This window comes from Pagrus pagrus, assembly GCF_965226575.1.
Source record: "Pagrus pagrus genome assembly, chromosome: 13".
NCBI lineage: Eukaryota > Metazoa > Chordata > Actinopteri > Spariformes > Sparidae > Pagrus > Pagrus pagrus.
Genome location: NC_140197.1, coordinates 1,993,958 through 2,020,697, shown reverse-complemented (window position 1 = coordinate 2,020,697; position 26,740 = coordinate 1,993,958). Strand labels below are relative to the sequence as shown.

General features: G+C 42.1%; 1 protein-coding gene and 2 long non-coding RNA genes across 5 annotated transcripts in view; all 3 read left to right on the top strand.

Annotated features, from left to right (window-relative positions):
* The window catches only part of LOC311267764 (transient receptor potential cation channel subfamily M member 4-like), a 78,231-nt gene extending 68,548 nt beyond the window's left edge, over positions 1-9,683 (top strand). Inside the window, exons 30-34 of the mRNA XM_084370994.1 lie at positions 190-314; positions 623-691; positions 7,120-7,171; positions 9,233-9,269; positions 9,355-9,683. Coding sequence (XP_084227120.1) covers positions 190-314; positions 623-691; positions 7,120-7,171; positions 9,233-9,269; positions 9,355-9,397 — 326 coding nt within the window. The 3' untranslated portion in view covers positions 9,398-9,683. The remainder of the gene's footprint in view (positions 1-189; positions 315-622; positions 692-7,119; positions 7,172-9,232; positions 9,270-9,354) is intronic.
* Positions 9,684-13,216: 3,533 nt separating this feature from the next.
* Positions 13,217-14,263, top strand: LOC311267373. Its single transcript, XR_014623829.1, has 3 exons — positions 13,217-13,310; positions 13,928-13,992; positions 14,082-14,263. It is a non-coding gene; the product is annotated as an uncharacterized lncRNA (long non-coding RNA).
* A 5,499-nt stretch (positions 14,264-19,762) lies between these two features.
* Positions 19,763-25,844, top strand: LOC311268195. 3 transcript variants are annotated; one of them, XR_014623944.1, is made up of 4 exons: positions 19,763-20,299; positions 20,498-20,952; positions 21,047-22,439; positions 25,643-25,844. It is a non-coding gene; the product is annotated as an uncharacterized lncRNA (long non-coding RNA). The 3 variants fall into 3 exon arrangements; XR_014623945.1 differs by lacking the exon at positions 25,643-25,844 and having other exon boundaries at positions 20,498-20,827; positions 20,905-20,952; positions 21,047-22,829; XR_014623946.1 differs by lacking the exon at positions 25,643-25,844 and having other exon boundaries at positions 21,047-22,829.
* Positions 25,845-26,740: the final 896 nt, after the last annotated feature.

The window sequence follows — 26,740 nt, the reverse complement described above, 5'->3', positions numbered from 1 at the left end:
AACCACGATCAGTTCATATTTTAAGCACATTAAGTCTACACCTGTCATATGAATGTACAATATAAATAAAATTGAACAATGTCCATATTATTTATGGTGTAATATGTATTTTTGATGTTGCATTATCAAGTGTTAGATCTGTTCAATTTAGTTTAAAAGTGATATATTTATTATTGATATTATGTGCAGATGATGACGATGATGACGATGATGACGATGATGACGACGAGGACGAGGATGACGAGGACGAGGACGAGGATGAGGATGGTGCTTATCATACAGGCTCTGTGTGCTCATATTGTGAATTCTGTGAGGTATGTTTAAAATTAGATAGGAGAAATTAAATGTCATCAAAGCTTAGTTAGAAAATTAGACGTTGACAAAGGGATGTCACTAAAATCTGGAATACCACAAATACCACAGTGTGTAGTAAAGGGAAGCAACTGTCCAGATTATACAGCGGGGATTTGTATCATAACACACTGAAATGGAAATAGTAGAGTATATGCAATCGTACATGCACGTGTCCACTCTGTAGGTTCTGTGACTGCACAACTCTTTCTAACTGTGCCCTTTCTGATTATCTCTTGATTTCTTTTTAATTAAATGTGTCTTCTTCCAGCACTGTGACAGCTGTGACAAATGTCCTTGTGAAGAGGGAGACAAGGCTGAGCACTGTGATGACTGCAAGGTGAGAAAATACACATTATGTGACATTTGACTTCTGTTCACCCCATGCTCTTCTCAAACCCGGAAGCAAATGAAAATATTCTGGCTGTACATACTGTTTCCCCCCTCTGCTTCTCTGATGTTTGTTCTACCACTTGCTCCTTTCCTGATATTTTCACATTTAACAGATAGTGTTCCTCGTCCTTTTTAAAAAAATTCTGGCCCACTAATCCAGTTTGTGAACTGTGTGAACATGTCTGCACTCATTCCTCTTGATGCGTCGTCAGCGGGATTCATCTCAGAGTTAATGTACATCCAGTGACTTAGTTTAGTGTTGTCACCAAAGATCAGCACTCTATTTGCTTTCACAGGCAATGTACCTAAACATAGAGGTACTTCCAGCACAAAACACTATTCCAGTGGCATTTGCAGCTCTTTTCTCATTTGGTGATTCTCTGACTGTTCCTCTCATGCCACCAGCAGGTTGACCTTGTTGGTTCGGAAGAAATGCTGGTGACATACTTACTTTTTTAAGCGCTATTATTAGATCAACATTCTAATTGTCCAATTCTTTGGTGTATGATCAAATTCCTGCAGAACAAATGACTTTCGTATTAGTCTCAGCTGTACTTTGTTTTTGTGCTAATTAGCACATACAGTATTAGAATGCTTACACACTAAACTAAGATGTTGAACATGGTGAACACTACCTGCTAAATATCAGTGTGAGACTGCCACCCCATGTACAGTAAAGGGCAGATGATGTTACTCTGCAACTTTATAAAGAATGGGAATGAAGCAGGTCAACATGCAAGAGTAAGTGCAAAAAAGTGACATTTATTATCCAAAAGTGTGACCTAAAATGCAAATCTTGAGTATCATGTTTGAATATGCTGTATCAGCATAACGTATAGCCTAAAATAAACATTAATCAGCCACAACATTAAAACCACTGACAGGTGAAGTAATACAGCTCTTCCTAACCAAAGTGCCCCGCAATATTTCTATGTTAGTCATTCACACACACTCACATACTGGTGGAAAAGTCATCGGGAGCAATCTGGGCTTCAGTCAGACCCGGCTGCAGAAAAAAAATTAAGGGGGGGCATTACATTTTTTTGGGGGGGCAAACTTTTTCAACCTACATTTTTATTTGCTTCAGGCTGAACAATGGCTCTGTGACCACTCCTACAGTGTGGAGAAATAATTTTCCTCATACTAAAAAGGGGCAGTTCATCCCAAAATCTAAAAAACAAACAAACAAAATAGTGTAGTGCTGTGTCCATTTATTCAACTCAAGCATTTATTCAAGAAGACCAGCAACAAGGGTTGTGGCATGCAGATAGCACCATACAGCTTCACTTCTACTGGAAACAGAAGCACTGATGTCAACCTGAACACTGAAGTAAACATTCATACTAGGAGAGGTAGCTACAGCAGCTAGGGAGCACAAGGAGCAGAACAAAGCAGTGTTACCCTTCTGCCTACAAGTAACCTAAGTTTGTGCATCTGTGAGGTGTGTGTGTGTGTGTGTGTGTGTGTGTGTGTGTGTGTGTGTGTGTGTGTGTGTGTGTGTGTGTGTGTGTGAGACAGAGAGAGGGGGAGAGAGAGAGAGACACAAAGGTTTAACCACTTTTAGTAGAGTGGCAGGCGGCGTCTGGACTGTGTGAAACCTTCTTAAAACAATGTCCTTCCACTCATTCCTAAATTTTCGAGTCAAGTCCTTCTCAAATGCCAACCGGATCAGGTTGGCCTTGCGTCGATGAAGCATGGTTTGGCGATGCTCTGTGAAGACATTTTTAAGAGTGGAAAATGAATTTTCACAGGACGCGGTGCTTGCTCCGAAAGTCAAATAGCATATTGTGTAATGCTGTCAAGACGGTAGGCATTACTTCCAGCGGCCTCTGGAACTGTAAATAAGGTTGAAATCAATATCATTACAACCATAATGATTCCCCAGATAACAATATAATGCAACATCATGTTGAACAATGGTAACACTTTACAATAAGGTACACAAAATTACAGTAGTTTGAACAATCAAATAAATTATCATCTCATTGAACCAAATCATGGTAGGTGTGATGTGTGATCTGTTTGACTGCTTGATGAAGGTCATCAAATGACCATGCCATGACAATATAGGCTATTTAAATTATTATTATTCTAAAGGAGCCTTGTAGCTGTTTAAGCTTTTTGAATACAATAAAAACAATACTGAACTTTTGCCTAGCCTTAATCACCTGTATAGAATGTGTGTGGCTTGCACAGGATCCAGGGCATTTAGTGCCTCCATCAGTTCACAGTTTCCTAAAGCGATTTTTCATTTCCCCACATACTGAGTCAATGCAACTATAATAAATCCTGCGTAGTTCTGTTACATCATTACAATCTACATGCGTGCTGATTTCCTCAACAACGTAGTCAGCAAAGGCAGTGTTTTGTGAACGTTTTCTTTTCGATGGCCTTTTTGTGACACTGTCACAATGCACTAGGATTGCCTGGAATTCAGTCTCAGTGCGGATATTCTCAAGACAGGGGCATGCACTGCGGATGAGCTGCAAACCTAGAAGAAAATAAAAAAAAACTCTTGCATGAAAAGACACAGGGAAATGAAACAAAACAAACACATCCAGTTATAAGTTCTAAAATATTGTGTAACATACATATCAAAACAATTGTTCCTGTGGGGATGCCCACAACAATTTAGAGTGATTAATTTTTTAGAAGATACTATAAGTGATCAATTAACAAAATTGACTAAGTGATTTTAAAGATTATTTAAAGTTGATTGAATTTTAAGAGACCTCTAAAATGGAGTTTATTGCAAATCCTTTAAAAATTGGTTAATGAGTTTATCTCAAACTGCTTCTACTGAACCAGAAATAGAGCTGAAGCTGTGTTTTATTTTTACTCTTTTTTTGTTATTTTCATTCATCTCTTTTTAACATGTTTTATGTTCATTGTGAAGCACCTAGTGCATGTAACTCTTTGTTGTAAAGAGCTGCATTTCTTGCATGAAAGGATCTATACAAATAGTTTATAATTATTATTATTATTATTATTATTATTATTATTATTATTATTATCAAGGATCTTATGCACCATCTCAGCAATGAACTTAAAGCTGGGCTCATACATGCTCTGCCACAATCCTGTTGCTTCAATGCGCAGATCTGCTCCGAATGCCCGGTTGCTGGTGATCTCTCTGAGCAGTGCGGATAGGTCATCAAATGATTTCGGAATGACCGAGACTGTAGAATAGAGAAAAGAAATCTTAATATCTTCAGGTGGGGGAGTCATTCACACAATACAGCATCATCATTATCAGCTTAATCAGCCCAAATTAACATACCTGTAGCAGAATGTCCAGTCCAGCGTTGGTCCAATAGGCGCTTGAGTGTCTCTCCTTTGTAGAGAATGGCAACAGTTGGTTTTCTGCAGAACTTGTACAGCATGTTACACACACTGAAGAAGTCCATCACGGCCTTTTCAACTGCCAGGGCATGGGTGACCACCAAATGCAGCTGATGATTATAACAGTGGACATATGGTATCTCTCTGTCCAGTTTTTGCTGCAGCAGTTTCTGTACCCCTCCATGTTTACCTGACATGAGCGAGGCCCCATCATACACCTGACTGATGATTTTCCCAGGGCTCAGGCCAGCTGTGGTCAGTTCTCCTAAGATGGTGTCAGTCAATGTAACTGCATCTCCCTGGTCAGCAGTGGCTATTGTTAGGAGTCGCTCAGTTGGTTCGCACAGTTCGTTCAGAAAGCGGAGAACCATGGATATATTCTCTCTCCCTGTTGGGTCTCTGGTTCAGTCCACTTTTAACTTGTAGAATGATTCACCAACTTCTTTCACAATGTGCTCTCTTACTAAAGCACTCATTACATCTATTAAGTTATTTTGAATGTCATGACTTGTGTATGTTGCATTGCGAGGAATAGTTTTTGCTATGTTTACTAATTCAGCATCTTTCCTTAGTGCAAACTCAAATAGAGACAAAAATAGGCCACATCCATCCTCATTCATAGCACTGTATGCATCGTGGTCACCTCTAAAGGGCAGTTGGTTCACAGCAAGGAACTCCATAACATCAATAATTGCAGACAGATGCTGTTGCGCTGCAGTTGATCAGTGTTAATTAGTGTTGAGATTTCCTTACTTGTGTGAATCCATCTTTCCTTGTCCCTCCACGTGGCTTCACAAGTCAGGTGCTCTTTGGATGCAGCATGCCTGTTTAGTGCCTTTCCGTTTTCCATTGCTTCCAGTCGTGGAAACCAGTTACACTGAAAGTTTGATCACTGTGTCTGGGTCCCTGAAACATTCTGCATGGGTAGCAGTATGCAGCATCTGCTTGAACTGAGTACTCCAGCCAGGGAAAGCTTCCAAACCAGGAACTGCAGAATGACCCTTTTTTCCCTGAGAAAAGGCTCGAAGGAAAGCTCTGCATGAGTGGTCTTTGGGGCTCTTCCGTGCCAAGGCCAGTAGGCTGCAATGGCCTGTTGCTGTTCCTCGCAGCTGTAATGTTACTGTGAACCTCTGTGTTGTTGTTGTTGTTGTCAACCTCGTCACTCACGTTTCTTCCATGCAGATGAGTTACACCGCTCGATGCTGCTCCTTGTGCTCCCTAGCTGCTGTAGCTACCTCTCCTATCATTAATGTTCACTCCAGTGTTACTGTTGACTTCAGTGCTTACGTTTCCAGTAGAGGTGAATGGCGCTGCTTCCTGCTCGCTCCCGTTTGCGTCGTCACTTCTTGTCCACATATTTTTTGGGAAAAAATTACGGATATCCATACCGAACGCCACAGCTAACTAGCTACTCTATGAGCAACTGCGACCATGAACGTCAAGTACTAACAGCGTTACCCTCTCATGAGTATGACTCAGTGACCCGCCCCCCCACCACCTGTAATCGGCCAGCACGTTGCCTTCGTTCGTTGGTTGGATTGGTTGAATTGTATGATCAACAAACCGAGATAGGAATAATAGAGCATTGGCCACTCCGAGGTAAAAAACAAAACCCAAATAAAATAAACAGCTTCCAGCCCAGGGCGGGAACGGCTGACTCTGTGGGTGGGCACGGCCCGCCAATGCCCGCCCATGTCGCCGGGACTGGCTTCAATATCTTGTCCATGGACAGTTCGATGTGCAGCCAGGGGATCCGGGGATCAAACTACTAACCTCCAAATGAATGAACAACCCACCCAACCCTGGCTGATCCACAGCTGCCCCACTTGAAATTTGCTATGATCATACATGTATCTCAGACTACAACCTTCAGCACTACCCTTTAAAAAATGGCTAAAAGTGGATGCTGTTTGCCCCCAAAATGTCCCACTAGTCCATAAAATGTTCATCTTGTGTAAAGTTTGTAGTGTGCAAGCAGACACTAAGCTTTCAGCCCTTGGAGACATCATTTGACCTGATGTCACACATGAGAATCATTCTGTCTAAAAACACCACAGCCATCCTACCAACCCAAATCATTACATGGTGAGAAAAAAAGTATTCCTTGAATGACTAAACAGCAGAAATCAGCACTCTTTCCAGGCAAAGTATCACCAATACCACACCTCCAATGTATCTATTATACACATGGCAGCCAGGCCTTTGTGCTGCTTTTAAATGTCACCCAGCACTTACTAAGATTACTGACTACTTACTTTGATTTGTCATTGTTTGTCAATGTTTTATATACACCGATCAGCCACAACATTAAAACCACTGACAGGTGACGTGAATAACATTGATCATCTCATCACAATGCAATGTTCTGCTGGGAAACCTTGGGTGCTGGCATTCGTGTGAATGCCACTTGACACGCACCACCCATCCAAACACTGTTGTGGACCAAGTACACCCCCTCATCACAACAACACTACCTGATGGCAGTGGCCCCCCAGCAGGACAATGTGCCCTGACACACTGCAAACACTGCTCAGGAACGGCTAGAGGAACACAATAAAGGGCCCAAGGTGTTGACCGGGCCTCCAAATTCCCCAGATCCCAATCTGATCGAGCATCTGTAAGACGTGCTGGAGCAGGTCTGATCCATGGAGGCCCCACCCCCCAACATACAGGACCCAGAGGATCCACTATAAAACGCCCTGGTGCCAGACACCACAGGACACCCTCAGAGGTCTGAAGTCCATGTCTTGACAGGTCAGAGCCGTTTTGGCTGCGCAAGGGAACCTTCACAATATTAGGCAGGTGGTCATAATGTTATGCCTGATCGGTGTATATTTTTTGTCTGGATAGAATTGGGCTTCCATATATCTATAAGCAAGCATTTTTGTACCTGTATGGCACTGTGGTCTCACTTGGTGCATGAAGCAGGATGGGAAGAGACTGCTTTGTGGTCAGACAATTAGTCTTCATTGATGATATACTTACATTTCTACTCTATTTTTCTGTATTAATTACCCTTTGTCTTGCCAACAGATGTGCAGTTTCTGCCAATTGTGTCCTGTTTGCGAAAATCTTTGTCAGCCTGGTGAGTAATTGCCACAGTGATATTAAAACATATTCTTCTATACTCTTCTATTCTCTTATATTTTTGCACATTAGAAAAGGAAAGTTGTTGATCATTTTAACTGGTCACACCTGTCCTGGCACCATCCTGGCAGTTTAAATCCACTGTAGAGCCTTCCTGTCCTGGCTGTGCCCGTTTCATGCCAATTTGTAATGTTACAGGTGAAGAAGCTTTCTATTGCTCCTCTGTAAAAGTTGACAGGAAGAAGAACTGTTGATGTTTTTCCAAAAACTTAACACCTGGGGTCCGTTTCACAAAGCAGGTTCAACAAACTCTGAGTCTAACCTTGAACTCTGAGTTGATCTACTCTGAGATAGAAAACTCTGAGTTTTCGGTTCCAGAACAGCTGATTTGAGTTAGTTTGATCAACTCGGAGTAGTTTCACCAGGAGTTAAGCGCGTGCGCCACAAGTATAAAAAGACAGCATCAATGGAGCCCCGATTCGACGAGTCACCATGGCAACGGGGAAGAGGAGGGCTACGTTTTTTTTTATTAATGCGCTCATACGGTGAGTTTGAGCCCGTTTTTAGAAGGAAGTGTAAGCAGCTTAAGATGAAACATAAAAACATTGTTCAAACAGGTAAGACCTCGGCATAATCTCATGGGGGTACCTCATTTTGATCATGTTTTACATTGTAAAGTAAATATTAAGTGGCTGTTTGACTGTAAAGTTGTTTTATCCCCAACATAATGCTGTTTTCACACACATAAATGTCTTCTCATCTATATCATGTTCTGTTAAAGAATTAAGCCTATTTAAACTAACACAGACTTCTACTCAGCCAACAGAAAGAAAGCAGATGCCCGTAAAACGGGTGGTGGCCCAGCACCGCCACCTCTAACAGAGGCAGAGGAGCCAGAGCCCTAAGCCAGAATTTAGGAAGGCCAGTGGCTGAGCTCATCCTCTGAGCTCATCCCCCAAGACACAAGCGCTTTTATAAAATGTAATATGCCTAGAACTATCTATATATTTTAAGCCTATTCATAAAAATATTTATTTCCCTTTCATGACTTTTTTTTACTTTTGTAAAGTGCTTTGCATCTCCGACGTTGTATAAAAAACTCCCATTTGCAAAAAAACGCAGCGCAACACACAATATCTGCTGGGATGTGAGAGCATGACTTCGGTTGGTAATGTTGGAAATGTAAGGACGGATTAGGTTGTGTATGTAAATGATGGACTGTGAGTGAAACGGTATCGCTCAAAAAGATAATTGTCTGGAAATGCAAGAACATCTATGCGCGGTCTGATAATCATCTCCCGACGAATATTTAATTCTCTGCGCAGTAATGCTGCACCTTCATCCACGGGATCATTATCAAAAGGACATGCCATGGTAGTGAAAATAGTCACCATCTAATGTAACTTATAATGTCGCCTACTGACTGATTTTTGCAATGATTTTCTCAAAAAACAGACGGCAGAACTATATTACGCCAAAACTCGCCTGCTGACTGAATGAATGAGGAAATCAAATACCGTGTGTGGCTGAAAGAGGCGGAGACAGAGAGAAACTCGAGGTTTGGTGAGAAAAACCTGGTCCCGACCAGGTTAGGTTCATAGAGTATGTTACCATGGTAACTGACCGAGAGCTAAAGTTACCTCTCTCTGTGAAACAGGCTAGAGTTACCCCTCTTTCTCTGGTTTGAGTTACCTCCCTTTGTGAAACGGAAAACTCAGAGTTTCCCTCTTTTCAGGGTTAACAGACTCAGAGTTTTCACTAAACCTGCTTTGTGAAACGGACCCCTGCTTAACATCTGTTCACCTGCTCCACCTCAGCTCCACTGATGTAGACAGGGGTGTGTGTCTTTGCCTCCTTTTTTCTAAAATCACCAATCAGCTCCTTGGTTTTGCTGACGTTAAGTAGTAGATTGTTGTACTTATTGTAGTGATTTCCTCCTGATATGAACTCTCATCGTTGTTTGTAATGTTAAGATGGAGCCACGATTCTACCTCTAATGAGAAATGTTGGACTTTGCTGTTTGTTGACGGAGACTCAAGCTGTGTTTTTTTTATTTTAGAGGGTTTTCTTGACAAAGTGACTGGATCAATCTACAAGTAAGTCATATCTACACTGACCTGAACCCTGTTCAAACATTTATAAATGACGGGCTGTTACTTCTGTCTGTCTCTCCATTCACAGGACTGTAGCTGATGTCTTTGATGACGATGATGATGACAACTGAACCTAACCATATGTTGCCACCATGTGGCCAAAATAATATATGTTTGACCTTCACTTCTGATTTTCATTGTTATTTTTGTCTTTTCCTTGAGAATATTTTACATTTTCTCACCAGTGACTGAATAGAAATTGTTTAAAGTAATATAATAATATATATAAATATAAATAACTTCATATATTTGTGTACTGTTGTTAACTGACAAGTCTAAGTCTTACTTGAAAAATGAAAATGAAAAGTTTGAAGTCATATTTGGAATATTATAAATAAAAAAGAGGGGACACTTTCACTGAATGATTTATTGATTTTTAAATACTCACTAGACCGAATGTCTGAAGTAATGTATTCTGTGAAAGAAAATGAAAGAATCATTTCCTGTAGAATAGATTTTAAAGTAATGCTACAAATTCCCTCACCAATAGACATGCAGTGAACTTTGGGCAGTGGCCTCTGGAGCCCCTGACAGGAGATTTTGTGGTAAAGGGATTGACTTTCCTTCAGTTCTTTCATTACTGTGCAATACTATCAGAGGTGGGAAGTAACTAATTACAACTACTCAAATTGCTGTAATTAAGTTATTTTTTTCAAGTCTGTAATTTAATTGGACCTGAATTATGCATTACACCATGTATTCTACTCAGTTACTCTTAAAATCATAACTGAGCACTGAATGAACAATTTGAATTAATATCAAAACCTTTAATCGGCATTTTTGTATCCAATAAAGCTATCCGATCAAAAAACAGACCAATGAAACCCCTGACCCAGATAGCAAAATTGTTGCAGCCCCCACACCAGACACGTTCATCTGGCCCACATACCACGTGGAATGATGGCGCTTGTGTGGTCTGCTCCTGGCCATGCTATGGATGTCAGCCAAGTGTGAACCAAATAAACCAGAACTCGCCCAAATCTGGGCCACAGTTCATTCTATTCTAGTGGGCTGAATCTGACCCAGATGGCAGTCCATAGTATGGCCAGGAGTGGATTGCCCAAGTGCTAGCATACCACGTGGAATGTGGGCCAGAAGAGGGTGTCTGGTACATTTGGCTATCTGGGCACATACAAAATAACAAATAACAAACACAAAACTCTATAGCATGCCCAGGCTTGGAGAGGTGACCATGTAAAGCACAGGAGTTGGGGGTAAGTGGGAAGATTTGGAGAAACAGAAACCCCTTTTGAATTGAATGCCTGCATTTGATAATGCGTTAATAATCAGTGGTTAAAAAGCATCTAGCAAGCTATGGAGTGATAGGGCGCACGCTTAAGTAGCTCTGTATGTTTCCCAACAAAATAGGCTAATAACAGAACAAAAATCACTTAATAGCTGCACCTTCTCACGAGGAATGACAAATACATCACCAGCACAACCGCTAACCCAAAACAGTCTAAAATGCCATCCAAACCAAAACTGAAAAAAGAATGGCATGAAGGCCCCACTGAAGCCCCAGGCTTAGCTGAGAGACAGCCACGCGAAGAGAAAGCCAACCAAACGCCAATCTTACAAGCTAAATCCTCCTACTTTCTGCAGTGAAGCAGGCAATATGTGGCAAAATTGACCTCGCATTGAGGAGGTAACCGCTACACCGAGAGTGGAACTCCTCTGGCTATTGATCGGAGACCAATATCAATAGCAAGCTAGAAACCATCCAAGCCACTTCATTCACTCACGGTAAGATGATCCAATAGCTACAGCTACAGCTAGTTCCAATGCTACAGATGAGTTGAAAGCCGAAGTGGAGCGCATCTCCGGCATTGTGGCTAAACTATCAGAACAATGTCCTGATCCGGAAGGCAATCAAAGTCAAGACAAAGTCTGATAATAGCCAGAGTGAAGGAAGGCAAAGAACATGGTCAAAACGTCTGGGATTTCACAGCACAACTACTCAGATACGTTAGCACTGGATGAGAAGCCGGTGCTCGGCCGAGCACACAGGCCACTGACGACCCAACCAGATGATAGCCTACCCCTGCGACACCTGATCCTGTGGGTGCATCACTGCCATGTTTTGGAGAAAGTCCTCCATAAAGCCCTTGAGTTTTCTGTCTGTTTATACCTATTTTGTAAGCAGAATTTATAAGTAGAAATCATGAAAAAAATACATACTGACTTGTTTTGCTGTTTCATTGCTTATGAGGGACTATAGATTTATTCAATATACAGATATTTTTTGTTTTGTGACTGAACTGTATTCTATAATATAGACCATTTATGCATGCATAATGTATGCACAGGACATTTAGTGTGAAAAGAATTGATGATACTACACTTCCAGTTACAGCAGTACTCAGAGATACACTATAATGTTCACATTTGCTGTGGCACTTAATAAAACCGCACAACCTGAAAAAAAGATGAATTAGGTAAAAGTCTATAAATAAATACCTCAACCCATGTGTCAGCCTTGGTTAATATATTTTAAGAAGAAGAAAACTTACTGGAAAAGGGTAATGTAACTCACCTCCGTCTGTTGACACTGGGGTCCGGGGTGACAGATCTCCTGCACAGGCTGCTGTATGATGGCGGTGTGTGAGTCCTGCCTCCCCACCCTCACAAACGAGGGAGAGCGTCTCTGGCCTGCAGGCCAGACCTCAAGGAGAGGGACAAGATCCTTATGGATTTCTCCACCGTCGCCACGACCCAGGCGAAGCTTATCGCCCATCTAAAGGCATCCAGCGCTGGTGACCGGAGCATGACGGACACGAACAACACCACCCTGCCGTGGACCAGCTCTATCACCATCAGAACTCCGGCGCCAGTACTCACCGAGTCCTACTGGCACCGCCAGGGAGCCAAGCCCAAGACATCGGCACTCTCCACCTCCTGCCTTCGCACCGTGGAGTCGCAGTGCTCCATCAGGGAGGATGGAGTAGTGGCTCCGGCTCCAGTGAACTCTACTCCACTCAAGCCGAGGGAACCCTGGTCGGTGGCACTGGGGCTCGTCCATCTCCCCCTCCTCCGCCTCCGGATCTACCACTGGATAACAGGTTTGACATCTTAAGGAGAAACCGCAGCCGGGCACCACCAACCTAACTTCACACAGACAAATGAGACCCAGGACTGTTTTTAGATCAAACACTGTTTTTCCTCTGGAAAAACGTGATGAGCGCACGTTCAGCGCAGACGTTAAAATGACTGTGCTGAACGTGCGCTCTCTTTTAAACAAATCTTTTATCAAAAATGATATAATTTTAGATAATAACCTGGACAGCATTCTCCTTACAGAGACATGGCTTGGCACTGATGCTGTTGTTCTCACTGAGGCTTCCCCACCAAATTTTAACTTTTTATTTTCAACTACCCACCAAACATTAGACGTCTGATAGACGTCCAGATCATGTCTATATTGCGTCCGTCGGTCCAAGACCAATTCTGGACCACTACACGATGTGCAAACTAGGTCTGCTATTTGGACATCTAATCATGACCCCACTTGGACGTCAATATGCAGTTGAACATTTGAATGTCGGGCTAGGTCACTTATTTCGACGTCTAAGACAGGTGCAGGTAATTGACATGATGTAATTTATTTATTTACATTATTATTATTATTATTATTATTATCATAGTAGTAGTAGTAGTAGTATGGGCATGATGACATATTTTGTGATTACACATTATTTTTGAATAAAAGTAATATTTTTGTTTGTTTACATTTTTGTTTTTCTCTTTTAAAATAGTGTTATTCTGTTTATTACAACAATAAAGGTGTAGCCTTTGGGGAAGGGGGGGGGGGATGTTACAGTCAACGCCATTGTGATTGGCTGAGGCATTGCGTCATCAACGTACATCATAAGAGCCTCTCCCATTGGCCCAGGTGTTTCTCTACGGTGAAAGCAAATGGCCGCTCGGCTCTGTGCACCTTCGACCTCTACAACAACCCGAAAATCAGCGTCGTCCACTAAATTGCAGGTAAGTTCGGTCAGCACATAGACCCGTAAGTTAATTTTATGTTCATTTATGCATTTATAGCGTTTGCCGTTTTAGCTTTATGCCTCAAACCTGTTGTTGCTACAATTAGCATTACATCTGCTAACGTTAGCTTTTGAACACGACCAATTTTGTTTAACGTACAACGAAACCGGCGAAAAATAAATACATGGAGTGAAGCGCTGGAGCCGTGGGCCATTACATGACCGTTATCGGCAACAGGCCTCCAGTGTTAACGAGCAGGAGGGCCATTGTGTTGAGCTGGGGAGCGGCCGGGTGTTAGCAGCGGATGCTAACCGCTAATGCTAGTCGAAGTTGGCATCGAGCTACCTCACAACACAGCCATCTTTCTTGTTAGCGGTCGAGGCTTTATTTGTCGGTGACAGCCGGTTATGGGTCCGCGGCTCCAGCGCTTATTTCTTTTTCTTTGACGTGCTGCTGCTGAGATAGAGAGAGAGAGAGATTAGCACTTGCTAACACCCGGGACAGCTAATGGGGCTAGCAGCACAGACCAATATACAGGCGGGGGGAGGGGGCGCTTCAGACACAGCCACGTTAGTAATGTGTTTCTAAATCCTTTTTTCTTATCCTTTTGTCAGGTGGTGTTTGGTCCTCTTTTGAAAGTGAGTGAGGTGTCCTGCCCTTTGGAAGCCACCTAAACAAGGTACAGATTGTGACCTCATGCTCCTTTGCACACACCCAGTCAAATAAATTGTCAGACTAAACTGACTTGTACTGCATCTGTGTCTACAGATGGCTATGAAAATGAGACAATGGCGGAAAGGCCAAAGAGACATGGATGAACTTCTGCGTCATGACAGCGAAGATGAACATCAGAGCTAACCTTTTTTTTTTTTTTTTTTTACACGTTTGTATATACTGCCTGCTGTTGTATTGTCAACTGACGTCTGCAATTAAAAATTGGTGACAAAACAGTCAGGATTTGATTGTGATTTATTATAACGTGACTGTAGAAACGTGTCCAGAAGGTAGGAACCTGTTTTCCTGTACCAGCTAATTTTACTGTAGCGTCATTTGGTTATGCATAGGAACTAAACCAGCAAAAAAAAAAAGAGTAATATGAGTTATAATTTGACGTAGAAAAGACGTCCACAACGACCATATTTGGACTAGAAATAGCTCCTGCACGGCGGTACTGTGGACGTCATAAATGGACGTCAAGTATACGTTGAAAGAAAGACGTCGTCTGGAGTAACAGTCTGCACCTTGAGTTGACCAAAATTAGACGTGCAAAAATGACTTGGAAAAGACGTCGTTTGGACGTCTCTTTGCGCAGTGGGTAGGGGGTGCAAAAGAGGGGGCGGTACTGCTTCAATTACAAAGAACACCATGCACTCAAACAAAGTCTTTTTTAACAGCTCAACTCATCATTGGAGTATCATGCCTTCGTTTTTGGCAGCCCACCTATCCTCTGCATGACAGTCTACCGACCACCCCAGTACTCCACTTCTTTTATTAGTGAGTTTTCAGAACTTTTATCAATTATTCATACCACTTTTAACAGAATTTTAATAACCGTTGATTTTAATCTACATGTGGACATCTCTTCAGATTCAATGTCCAGAGAATTTTTAAACCTTTTACACTGCCTTGATTTTAAGCAACATGTCACGCAGCCGACCCACAGCAGGGGGCGCACCTTGGACCTGGTTATATCCTATGGCCTGTCCATTGGTGCGCCCTCTGTTGTGGACCTGGCTGTATCTGACCACTTTTGTGTGTTTTTTACAATCACCAGTTTTAACCAGCGGGAGGCCCCTGTGAGAACAGTGAGAAAACGCTACCTAACTTCTGAAGTGGCTGCAAATTTTATCCAGATTTTACAGAGCACTCCTGCCAACATTTTACCTGCACCCTGTGATTTCATCACTGACAGCTTTAACAATAAAATAAAGTCAACACTGGACTCAGTGGCTCCACTTTTAATTAAAACAATCAAAAACAGACCTACACCCCCGTGGAGAACTGAGGAAATTAAAAAACTCAAAAGGGAATGCAGGAGTGCTGAAAGGAGATGGAGGAAATCAAAGTTAACAGTTCATTATGAAATACTACGTGAACACCTCAAAACTTACAATAACACAGTTGAACAGGCAAGAATCTCCCACTTCCAAAATCTAATCCATGATCATAAAAATAATCCCAAATTCTTATTCTCCACAATCGATCTTGTAACAAACAAAAATTTTAAAAGATCCTCCAAGACACCAGACAACGCCCTTTGCAAGGACTTTGCAGACCACTTCAGAAGAAAAATCAACGACATCAGATCCAGTCTTTTATCCTAACAGTTTTTAAGTGTCGACACACCTGGATCATTGGTTTCACCTAAGGAAAGTTTTGCCCTGGTTGATGCGAGGACATTTGGTAGAGTTTTCTCCCAAGTAAAGCCCACAACCTGCCTTTTAGATCCAATTCCCACACCGCTTTTTAAAACAAGCTATGGAGCTATTTGAGGAACAGCTGTTATATATGGTGAATTGCTCTCTTCAGACGGGTGTCTTCCCCAACTCCTTTAATACGGCGGTGGTGAAGCCCCTTCTGAAGAAGAGCGATTTAGACCCCAATGTTTTAACTAATTATCGGCCTGTATCCAACTTACCATTTCTAAGTAAAATTTTAGAAAAACTTGTTCTTAATCAAGTAAATGATTTCTTAAACTCAAAACATATTTTGGAGAGCCATCAGTCTGGTTTTAGGATGAACCACAGTACAGAGACAGCCCTTTTAAAGATTTTAAATGACATTGGGAGCAATTTAGACAATCATAAACTCACAGTCTTGGTACTACTGGATCTAACCACCGCCTTCGATACAGTAGACCATCACATTTTATTAAAAAGACTGAGGAACCTGGTCGGCCTCTCTGGTACTGTTCTTAACTGGTTCACGTCCTACCTTACTGATTGAAGTTTCTTTGTAAGCATGGATACATGAGTTCCCAAGGGTCAATTTTCCAACTCTTTTTAATCTTTACATGCTTCCCCTCTGGGACATCATCAGGAGGCATGACATCAGCTTTCATAGCTACGCTGACGATACGCAGCTGTACATCGCCGTGTCTCCTGATGACACAGGGCCAATTGATGCCCTTTTAAACTGTATTTGAGACATTAAGTCATGGATGGCAGCAAACTTCCTGCAGCTCAACCAGGACAAAACAGAGGTTTTAGTCATTGGTCCTGAAGGCCAGAGAGAGAAGCTTTTACCAGAGTTACAGGATTTTAAACCATCACAATCTGTAAAAAATCTGGGCGTGATTTTTGACTCTGAGCTCACTTTTATTCCACACATCAAAAACATAGCAAAGATAGTTTTTTACCATCTTAAGAATATAGCCAGGGTCCGCCCGTTTCCAGTGTTGGACAGTAACGAAGTAAATTTACTTGAGTACTGTACTTAAGTACAGTTTTTGAGTATCTGTACTTTACTTAAGAATTATTTTTTGGGGATATTTTTACTTTCACTCCACTACATTTGAAGGACAAATATTGTACTTTTTACTCCACTACAATTCTATTGATGCTCTTGTTACTCGCTACTTTTGAGCTTACGTCAGCTGATGATTTTTTTTTTTTTTTGTGCAAAATTCAGAGAAAATAAACTGTTTCTGCTGATTTGCGTATGGTTTGTCTTAGTCGTATTGCCGTACCTGTACTACGTCATGCCATACGAAGAAATGGAGGAAGAAACTGGACAAACACGGGGGAAACTCCCACCGAGCACCCGTGGCCTTATCTCACACCCATGTTTGATTCGTTTCAGTTTAAATGTTTGTTGTGCTTATCGCCAACAAATTATATCACGGCCTACAAAAACTCGTCTTCCAACCTGAAGCACGTCGCGGTATGTAAAGTTGTTACTAACGTTAGCTAGCTTAATGTTGGTTAAAGAGAGAGAGAGAGTGGGTGTGTGTGTGTGAGAGAGAGAGAGTGTGTGTGTGTGTGTGTGTGTGTGTGTGTGTGTGTGTGTGAGAGAGAGAGAGAGTGTGTGTGTGTGTGTGTGTGTGTGTGTGTGAGAGAGAGAGAGAGAGAGAGAGAGAGAGTGGGTGTGTGTGTGAGAGAGAGAGCGAGAGAGAGTAGCATAGAGTGAGTATAGTATACATTTCATTTGCTGATGAATGCAGCTGAGTCTGTGTTCTGAGGCTTCTTGCCTTTATTTGTTTATTTTTGAGCTATAAACATGTCTGTAGCAGAATCACATCAGTGTATTGTATAATGACATTAAGCTACTTTCCTTTCCTGTATTTCCTGAGATATTTTTTAAATACTTTTACTTAAGTAATTTTTTAAGCAAATATTTTAGTACTTTTACTTAAGTAATATTTTGACTAAGCTACTTTTACTTGTATTGGAGTAATATTTGACAAGGAGTATCTGTACTTTTACTCAAGTAGTGAAGTTGTGTACTCTGTCCACCTCTGCCCGTTTCTCTCCCAGGCCAGCACGGAGGTGCTGATGCATGCTTTTATCTCTTGTCGTTTAGATTACTGTAATGCCCTGCTCTCTGGTCTTCCCAAAAAGAACATGTATAATCTACAATTACTACAAAACTCAGCTGCACGCGTGCTGACGAGGACCAGAGGGCAGGAGCACATTACACCAGTTTTAAAATCGCTGCATTGGCTCCCCGTGCGATTTTAAGGTTCTTTTATTAGTTTTTAAATGTCTTAACGGTCTCGGGCCTTCTTAACTACTTTTACTCTATCAACCCTCACGGACCCCGAGGTCCTCCAGTGCCAGCCTTTTAACCATACCACAAGTAAGAACTAAAACACACGGGGAGGCGGCATTCAGTTATTATGGCCCCCGATTGTGGAACAGCCTGCCGGAGAACCTCAGGGCCGCAGACACTGTCGATGTTTTGAAAAAGAGGCTCAAGACCCACCTTTTTAATCAAGCTTTTAACCGAGCTTGTTTAATTCTTTCTAATTCCTTTTGTGCTCATACCCCTATTCTTACATTTTTTATTATTCTATTTTATATTATTTAATTTAGCTTTTAATTTCTTAATCCATCAGCTTTACCCTTTTTTACCTTTTACTGTATCATACTGTTTTATTGTTTTATTTTAATGTTTTAGTCCCGTGGACGGCTCTGGCCCGGGTGGCTAGAGGGCTCTGCACCTTGGTGTGGAGCCTCCTGTCTGCCTGGGCTGGGGTGGTCCCTGTGGCGGTGCCCCCTGCGGTCATGGACCATGATTCCTCTCAGTGTGCGCGGCCCCCAAAGGTAGCTTCTTCCTCACCTCAGATCTCGGTGCCCAGCCATGTCTCCTCAGTGACAGCTAGTGTAGGTGTGTGAGTGTGAGCTTGTGGGTATGTGTGTGTGTGTGTGTGTGTGCGCCCATCCCCCACACAATGTTTAGAACTGTATGGACCTTTCTGTTGTTTGCATGTCTTGGCCTATCATTCCTTCACAAACCTTCAATCAATGTATACTTTTTGCCAATATGAATATTTAGTAATTTATTTTATGTCAGTTTTTCTTTTTTATTAGCAATAAATAACGTAAAATACAAGGCAAGTACTTTTCACAAAGGACTTGAAATTCACGTAGTTAGGGCTGGTATGGGGTGAAGTCTGTTGTGCTACTTTGCATGAAGCATCACTGTACACAAGACAGTTGTCATCGTAGATTTTGTCATCATGAAATGCAACCTGGGCTGTAGGGAAACAGCACATTTTCATTGTTGTTATTGTCCGTCAACTATACTCCGGAGAATGGCTTTCATCAAACATCTCGGTAATTGTCAGGACAAGTTACCACCACCTTCCCCATCAGCAGCAGCACAGACAGCACCTCCTCCTTCTCCACCACCAGCACAGGCAGCACCTCCTCCTCCACCACCAGCACAGGCAGCACCTCCTCCTCCACCACCAGCACAGACAGCACCTCCTCTTCCACCAGCAGCACAGACAGCACCTCCTCCTAACCCTAACCCTAACCCATATAAAATCATTGACCTTTTCCCCCAGATCAGACACACCCCCCATAATTCTGGAAGAGGAGGTGCTGTCAGACATAGTGACTGCCAAAATATTTGGGGACGCGAGGAAACAGAGCTGCTTGAACTTCCAGAGAGCATCTGCTGCTGCAGGGGTTCCTCTCTCTGTTGATGTCACGGTTGGAGGGCCTTCCTCAAAAAAATTCATATCAGTATTTGAGCCGAAAGTGTCATGCTACAGCAGACTGGGGAGGGTAATGGTGGCCTTCAACATGAAAAAGAGGTCAAGGCACTGCCCATGTGCCAGACCCAGATAGTTGTGCTTGCACAAAAGTGTGGCAAAATGGCATCTCTTTCAGACAGACAGAGAAATGTTCATGACCAAAGAGAGTGCCACTGCCAGTGGTGATGCTGCTGAGACAAATGAAGACCTGGAGGACAATGCAACACCAGTTGGAGGACTACAATATCCTCCTGGTGACGATGGTCTCAGGAGAATGGTACAATACATAATGAAAAACAAAGCTCTACCGGAAAATCTCCCCCAGGATTTGGTCACTGGCTCCCAAACATTAGAAGACATTCCCAAGGACTTGGTGCCAAAAGAAACCGTATGTGCAGAGTGTGACCCTGGGTCAACAGCCAGTGTGCGGAGCAATTATTTGCAGACATGAGGAAGAACAATTACTTTCTGAATACACACACACCGTCTGAACACATCTTCATGATGCGTAACATATTGCACCACTATAACACAAAATGCAATAACAAGACTGAAGACAGCATCAGGAAAGTGGTGGGCAAGGATGTCCATCTGCAGTTAGATCACAATGGGCAGATAGTAATGGGTAATATAATTTGCCTTCATTCATTTATATTTTTCTCAAATTAAAACAAAAGAATGCTCATCTATATCATTCAAATGATTAAAGCCTTGCTTTGTTTTTCTTTTACTAAAGCCACAGCTGCACAGCCACCCACAGAAGCAGATGTAACAACACAACCCCGTAAGTACAGTACAAGGAAAAATTCCCAAAAAATAATGCTAATGACTGTATGTACCTACTTTATGTTGGAAAATATATCTTGATATCTTCATAAAATTATGTCTTTCACTTGTAAGCATACTTCCCTTTTTACAGGGAAAGTTATGTGAAGACAGTACAAATATTTTATTGCCACACTGATATGAATGTTCTCCTCAGACTGTCCAAGCCTGTCTGACCTAGTTCCAGGTCTAACAACAAGCCAGACAGATGACCAACTGAACAGGAGGATATGGGCTGTTACCCATCTCCCAGCACAACAGAAATTGGTGATGTATCATTTTGTAGTCATATCCATGAATATTTTGTCTACATTTATGTTAATTTTTGTATTGTTGTGCTATCTGTGTGTGTAATTGCCTTTTCCAGTTGGCCTATGTCTTGGATAAAAACAAAGATGCAAATGAGGACATACTTTGTTATAGCCCAGGCCGGACATTAGCAAGATGTGACTTCTGGTCTTTGGCCTTTGAAGAGGTTGAAGCACAGGTAATTGTATATTTCCATGCATGTGGGACACATGAATGCATCAGCTTATAGTAATGACCCTCCATTTCTTTTAACAGATTGCTAATCAGTGCTTTCAAGTCATAACTACTCTTGGAGCTTCACAGGTCAGCTTGTTTCTGTTGTGTTTGGTATTACACAATACAGTTTTTTCTAAATGTACAATGAAACCTGCTGCACTATTTGTTTCTGTCTCTTCAGGGCAAAGATGTCCACACTTTCAGCATCTATGTGGTGGTGACCTGGTTACCACCATTTGACGATGATCCCCTTGCAGCTTTACCTGTCAGTTTCATTTTAAAATATTTGGTCTGTCTGTCCGTCTACATATATACGTGTGTGTGTGTGTGTGTGTATATATATATTATTATTATCATTTTACTCCCTTCGTGGGAGTCCGGGCACTGGATTTTGTGTGTAAGTTACCAAATTTTCCAAGTGAGAGATGTTATTTATGTTGATGTGTAGCTGTTGATGTGATGTGTATTTGTTTGTCTGTTACCTTTGCATTTTCCCCCCATAAACTTGTAGTTTTTTATTGCGTTGTGGGCCCTCAGTTGGTCCACGTCTTAATGTCATCTGCATTTACAGATCCTCAAGCCAAAGTCAAAGGAGATTTTATTTCTAGACTCCATGAACCCTGTAGACTTTGGGCTTGGGAGCTACAGAGACAAAGTTTTCAAGTTTTGCATGGTTTGTTCCAGTTTGAACGTGATGAACAAACTCCAGGCTTTTGATATATCTGTATGTTTTGCTTCTCATATTCTAACATGATCATAGTACAGTCTACACATCCTCTATGTGAGAACTGTCATGAGATAACATAAGGTTGTGATTTGGATCCGTATAAATACATGGGTTTGCCTTGAGTTGACCTGGAAAAACCTAGGTGCACGCTCTTTCAAGAGCCAGATATTGATAAAGTCACTGCTAAGCGATATAAAACTCCTGGAGTCTGTCACTCATGATGACAGGTATGGCGGTTCCATTTGAGGCCATACGTTACTGTTTCAGCCAGTTGGGTATGGTTTTTGTATATATTGGTGTATTTATATGCTTTCAAGCACTACCCTACTGTATATTCAAGGATGCTTAGCTGTAGTCTCAACTCACTGAATTAAAAAGTAATCACTGCGATCTCTCTTAAATAAAGCATAAACTTTATTTCTGCGTCAGGCACATTGCCAGTAACTTGAAGTTAGACTTTTGGATATTATCTATTAAAAAAAATGACAGGATGAAAAAGAGAGTCGCTGAAAAACATCATGACTTCCCCCCATCTCATCAGAGGCACCTTTTGCTCACTCACACTTCTGAAATCATTTCCTGGGTGTAGGAAATCTCATCTACCAATGTAAACATCTAAATAGTTAAATGAAGACATATACTAGAATAGCAGATATGGCTTTAATAGTATCAGACCAATTCCCTTTTTTTGTTTTGTTTCCCTGTCTTGCTTGCAGAGGTGCGGCGAGAGGATGGGCGTCACTGGAGCTGCTGGCACACACACCTGCTGCAGGTTGGCAATCAGCGCCAGTTTAAAAGCCTGCTCTCCACACTACCTGCTGCCAGATGATTATGTCGACCAGACGTGGTATATGGCTCAGCCCGAATTCAAATCAAATCAAATCAAATTTGTATTGTATAGCCCAAATTCACAAATCACAGTTTGCCTCAGAGGGCTTTACAATCTGTACAGAGACGACACCCTCTGTCCTTCGACCCTCGATTCGAGTGAGGAAAAACTTGCCCCCAAAAAAAAACCCTTTTAACAGGGAAAAAAAAAATGCGGAAGAAACCTCAGGGAGAGCCACAGAGGAGGGATCCCTCTCCCAGGACGGACAGACGTGCAATAGATGTCGCATGTACAGAGCAGATCAACGAGATCACAATGTATACAATTATAATGGATGGTTGACAGGAATGAAAGTACATAAAGATGTATTACAGCAATAATAATGAAATGCACATGGAAATGTGATTACTAGTGATAACAGTAGCAGTGGTTAACGGTAAGGATAGTATGTAGTAATGCATTACAATAATAGTAGTGGAATGTATGTAACAGAGATATGACTAATATTAGCAACAGTAGTGGTGGGTGTCAGGCAGGGCCATAGCAGTGGGCGCATCCACGATCCACAACCCGGGCGCGGCCAGGATCCATGGGAGCCTGTAGGACTAGAAAGCACAAGGACTCCGGGGAAGAAGTGAAGTCAGTGACATGCAGAGAATGGGCATGTATACAGGCATAATGTATACAGATGGAGAGGAGAGGAGAGGGGAGGAGAGAGAAGCTCAGTGTGTCATTTGCCGGACTGGGCCTATAGCAGCATAACTAAGAGCTGGTCCAAGACAGGCCTGGGCCAGCCCTAACTATAAGCTCTATCAAAAAGGAAGGTCTTAAAGGAATAGTTCACTCTAAAACAAAATTCAGTCATTATCGACTTACCCATATGCTGATGAGAAGTCCGGTGTAGTTTCTTATTCCTCAAAGTGCAGCTGGAGACCCGCGGTGCTTCCCTCCGGCAGTAAACATCATATAACAAGCTTTAATGGCGTCCGAGAGGAAAATGTCCATAAAACTACACAAAAACTTTGTAATATTCCTCCATACTGCTCGTCCACTGCAATCCAAATGTCCTGAAGTGGCGACATCCAGAGTTTACTCTAAACAACGTCATTTAGTACATTTTTCTAGCCTAAACAGTCACTAAGCTATATCTACACGGAGGCACGCTCCGCGTTCACGCGAGTCTCCCTCGCAGCCGATTGCACTACGGAAGCTGCGCCAGACAAGATGAACGAGACTCGCGATAGATACACACCGGTATTTACTTCCTGTTGTGAGCCACCGAGTGACACACAAACACAAGAGGGATCTGCTGCACTGGTGATTTGAAACTTTGAAACTCACAGCAGGATGTAAATGCCGGTGTGTATCTATCGCGATTCTCGTTCATCTTGTCCGGCGCGGCTTCCGTAGTGCAATCGGCTGTGCGTGAACGCGGAGCGTGCCTCCGTGTAAACATAGCATAGTGACTGTTTAGGCTAGAAAAATATACTAAATGACGTTGTTTCGAGTAAACTCTGGATGTCGCCACTTCAGGACACTTGGATTGCAGCAGACGAGCAGTATGGAGGAATATTACAAAGTTTTTGTGTAGTTTTATGGACATTTTCTCACGGGCGCCATTTAGCATCGTTATATGGATTATCGTTGCCGGAGAGTAGCCCCGCGGGTCTCCAGCTGCACTTTGAGGAATAAGAAACTACACCGGACTTCTCACCAGCATGTGGGTGAGTCGATAATGACTGAATTTTGTTTTAGAGTGAACTATTCCTTTAAGTCTACTCTTAAAGGTAGAGAGGGTGTCCGCCTCCCGGACCAAAACAGGAAGATGGTTCCACAGAAGAGGAGCTTGACAGCTGAAGGCTCTGGCTCCCATTCTACTTTTGGAGACTTTAGGAACTACAAGTAATCCTGCGTTCTGGGAGCGTAATGCTCTAGTTGGGTGATAGGGTAGTATGAGCTCCTGGAGATATGATGGTGCCTGACCATTAACAGCTTTGTAAGTGAGGAGAAGGATTTTAAACTCTATTCTTGATTTTACAGGGAGCCAGTGCAGAGAGGCCAATACAGAAGTAATATGATCTCTTTTCTTAGTTCCTGTCAGTACACGTGCTGCAGCATTCTGGACCAGCTGGAGACTCTTTAGAGACTTGTTAGGGCAGCCTGATAATAGAGAATTACAATAGTCCAGCCTGGAAGTAACAAATGCATGGACTAGCTTTTCTGCGTCTTTTTGGGACAGGATGGGCCTGATTTTTGCAATGTTACGTAGATGAAAAAATGCAGACCTTGAAATTTGTTTTATGTGGGAGTTGAAGGACATATCTTGATCAAAGATAACTCCCAGATTCCTGACGGTGGTGCTGGAGGCCAAGTTAATGCCATCCAAACTAGCTATATCATTAGATAATGCATCTCTAAGGTGTTTAGGACCAAGTACTATAACTTCGGTTTTATCTGAATTTTTAACAGCAGAAAATTGCAGGTCATCCAGGTCTTAATGTCCTTGAGACATGCATGGAGTTTAGTAAGCTGATTAGTTTCATCTGGCTTTATTGATAAGTATAACTGGGTATCATCTGCGTAACAATGACAGTTTATGGAGTGTTTTCCGAATTATATTTCCTAGAGGGAGCATATATAAGGTGAATAGTATGGGTCCAAGCACGGAGCCTTGAGGAACACCATGACTAACCTTGGTATACAGGGATGACTCATCATTAACATGTACAAACTGAAATCGATCCGATAAATAGGACTCAAACCAGTGTAATGCGGGTCCGTTAATGCCAATTAAGTGTTCCAGTCTCTGTAGTAGAATGTGATGATCAATGGTATCAAATGCAGCACTAAGATCTAACAAGACCAGGACAGAGACAAGTCCTTTGTCAGAAGCGATTAGGAGGTCATTTGTAACTTTCACCAGTGCCGTCTCTGTGCTATGATGTGCTCTAAAACCTGATTGAAAATCCTCATATAAACTATTGTTATGAAGAAAGTCACATAGCTGGTTGGCGACTGCTTTCTCAAGGATCTTGGAGAGGAAAGGGAGGTTGGATATAGGTCTATAGTTGGCTAAAGCTTCTGGATCAAGATTAGGCTTTTTAAGGAACGGTCTAATTACAGCTAGTTTAAAGACCAGCATTTGATTAACAGAATTAAGCTCTAGCGATCTTCTAGTATCTTGTGTGTTTCCTGAACTAATACTTTGTTTCTGCCTCCAGTATTCACCTGCGATCCAACCCTGCCTGTGACTCCGCTCTCCCCGCACCTCTGCAGCGGACAGTCTTCCCCGGCCGCACCTACGTTTCCACACGCCACACCGCTGCCAGCGCCCCGTGAGCTACCTGATCTCCTTCCACCTCTCGGACAAGGACTCACATCTCCACCAGCAGTCCCCTGGTTCTATAATAAAGCATCTTGTACATCTCATCCTGCCTTTTGTCCGCTTCTGGGTCCAACTGCATTCTACCTAGCGTAACAAGACACCTCCTCCCACTTTGGTCTTTCTGCAAGAATGAATAGCATTATGCTGAGATATGGGATAAAGATCTGTAATATCATCTTTCAGCCAGGTTTCTGAGAATGCCATAACTGAGAAGGAATGTGTCAAGGTTGATAGATATAATTTTAGATGATCGTAATTTTTTGGCAAACTGCGAACATTTAAGTGGAAAGAGGAAAAAGTTTGTAGTACTGAAAAATCATCATGTGTAGGAGTATGAAACAAATCATTAAACTGATCTTCAGAGAAATATTCACAAGAGTGTATACTATTGTTTGAATTTAAAAGATTCATCAGGGTTAAAAAATTCATCATAGATGCCGCTCTTATCAGTATTTAGCTCAAATGGATTGAAAGTTAAGAAATCAATTTCAGGGGGGATAGATTCCCCAGCATTTATGGGTGGTAGGTATCTGGAAGACATGATGTACAATTTGTCACATGATAATGATGATAAAAACCCACAGACAATCAAAAAGAACACCCAGTTTAGATTTCAGAGTCATTGATACACATATAGCTCATTCAGCTCTCTGATGATTTTAACCTTTGCCTCCTCTGGTGAACCATTGAGTTTTATAAATGTCTTGCAGTTTGAGGTCCAAGTTGACTGGATTTTTCCCTGTTTGCGAAGGAACCGTGCTTTCTTTGCGATATCGGCATTTTTTTTTTGTCAGATGCTCATTCAGATACACATTTGTTCCTCTTAATAGTTTCCATTGTTTTAGGAGCCCAATCTGAGGATGATGGCCGGTGGTTGAGTGGTGTTTCTTTGTGGGAGAGGGTGACATGCTTCTATGAAATTGCCAACCTGATC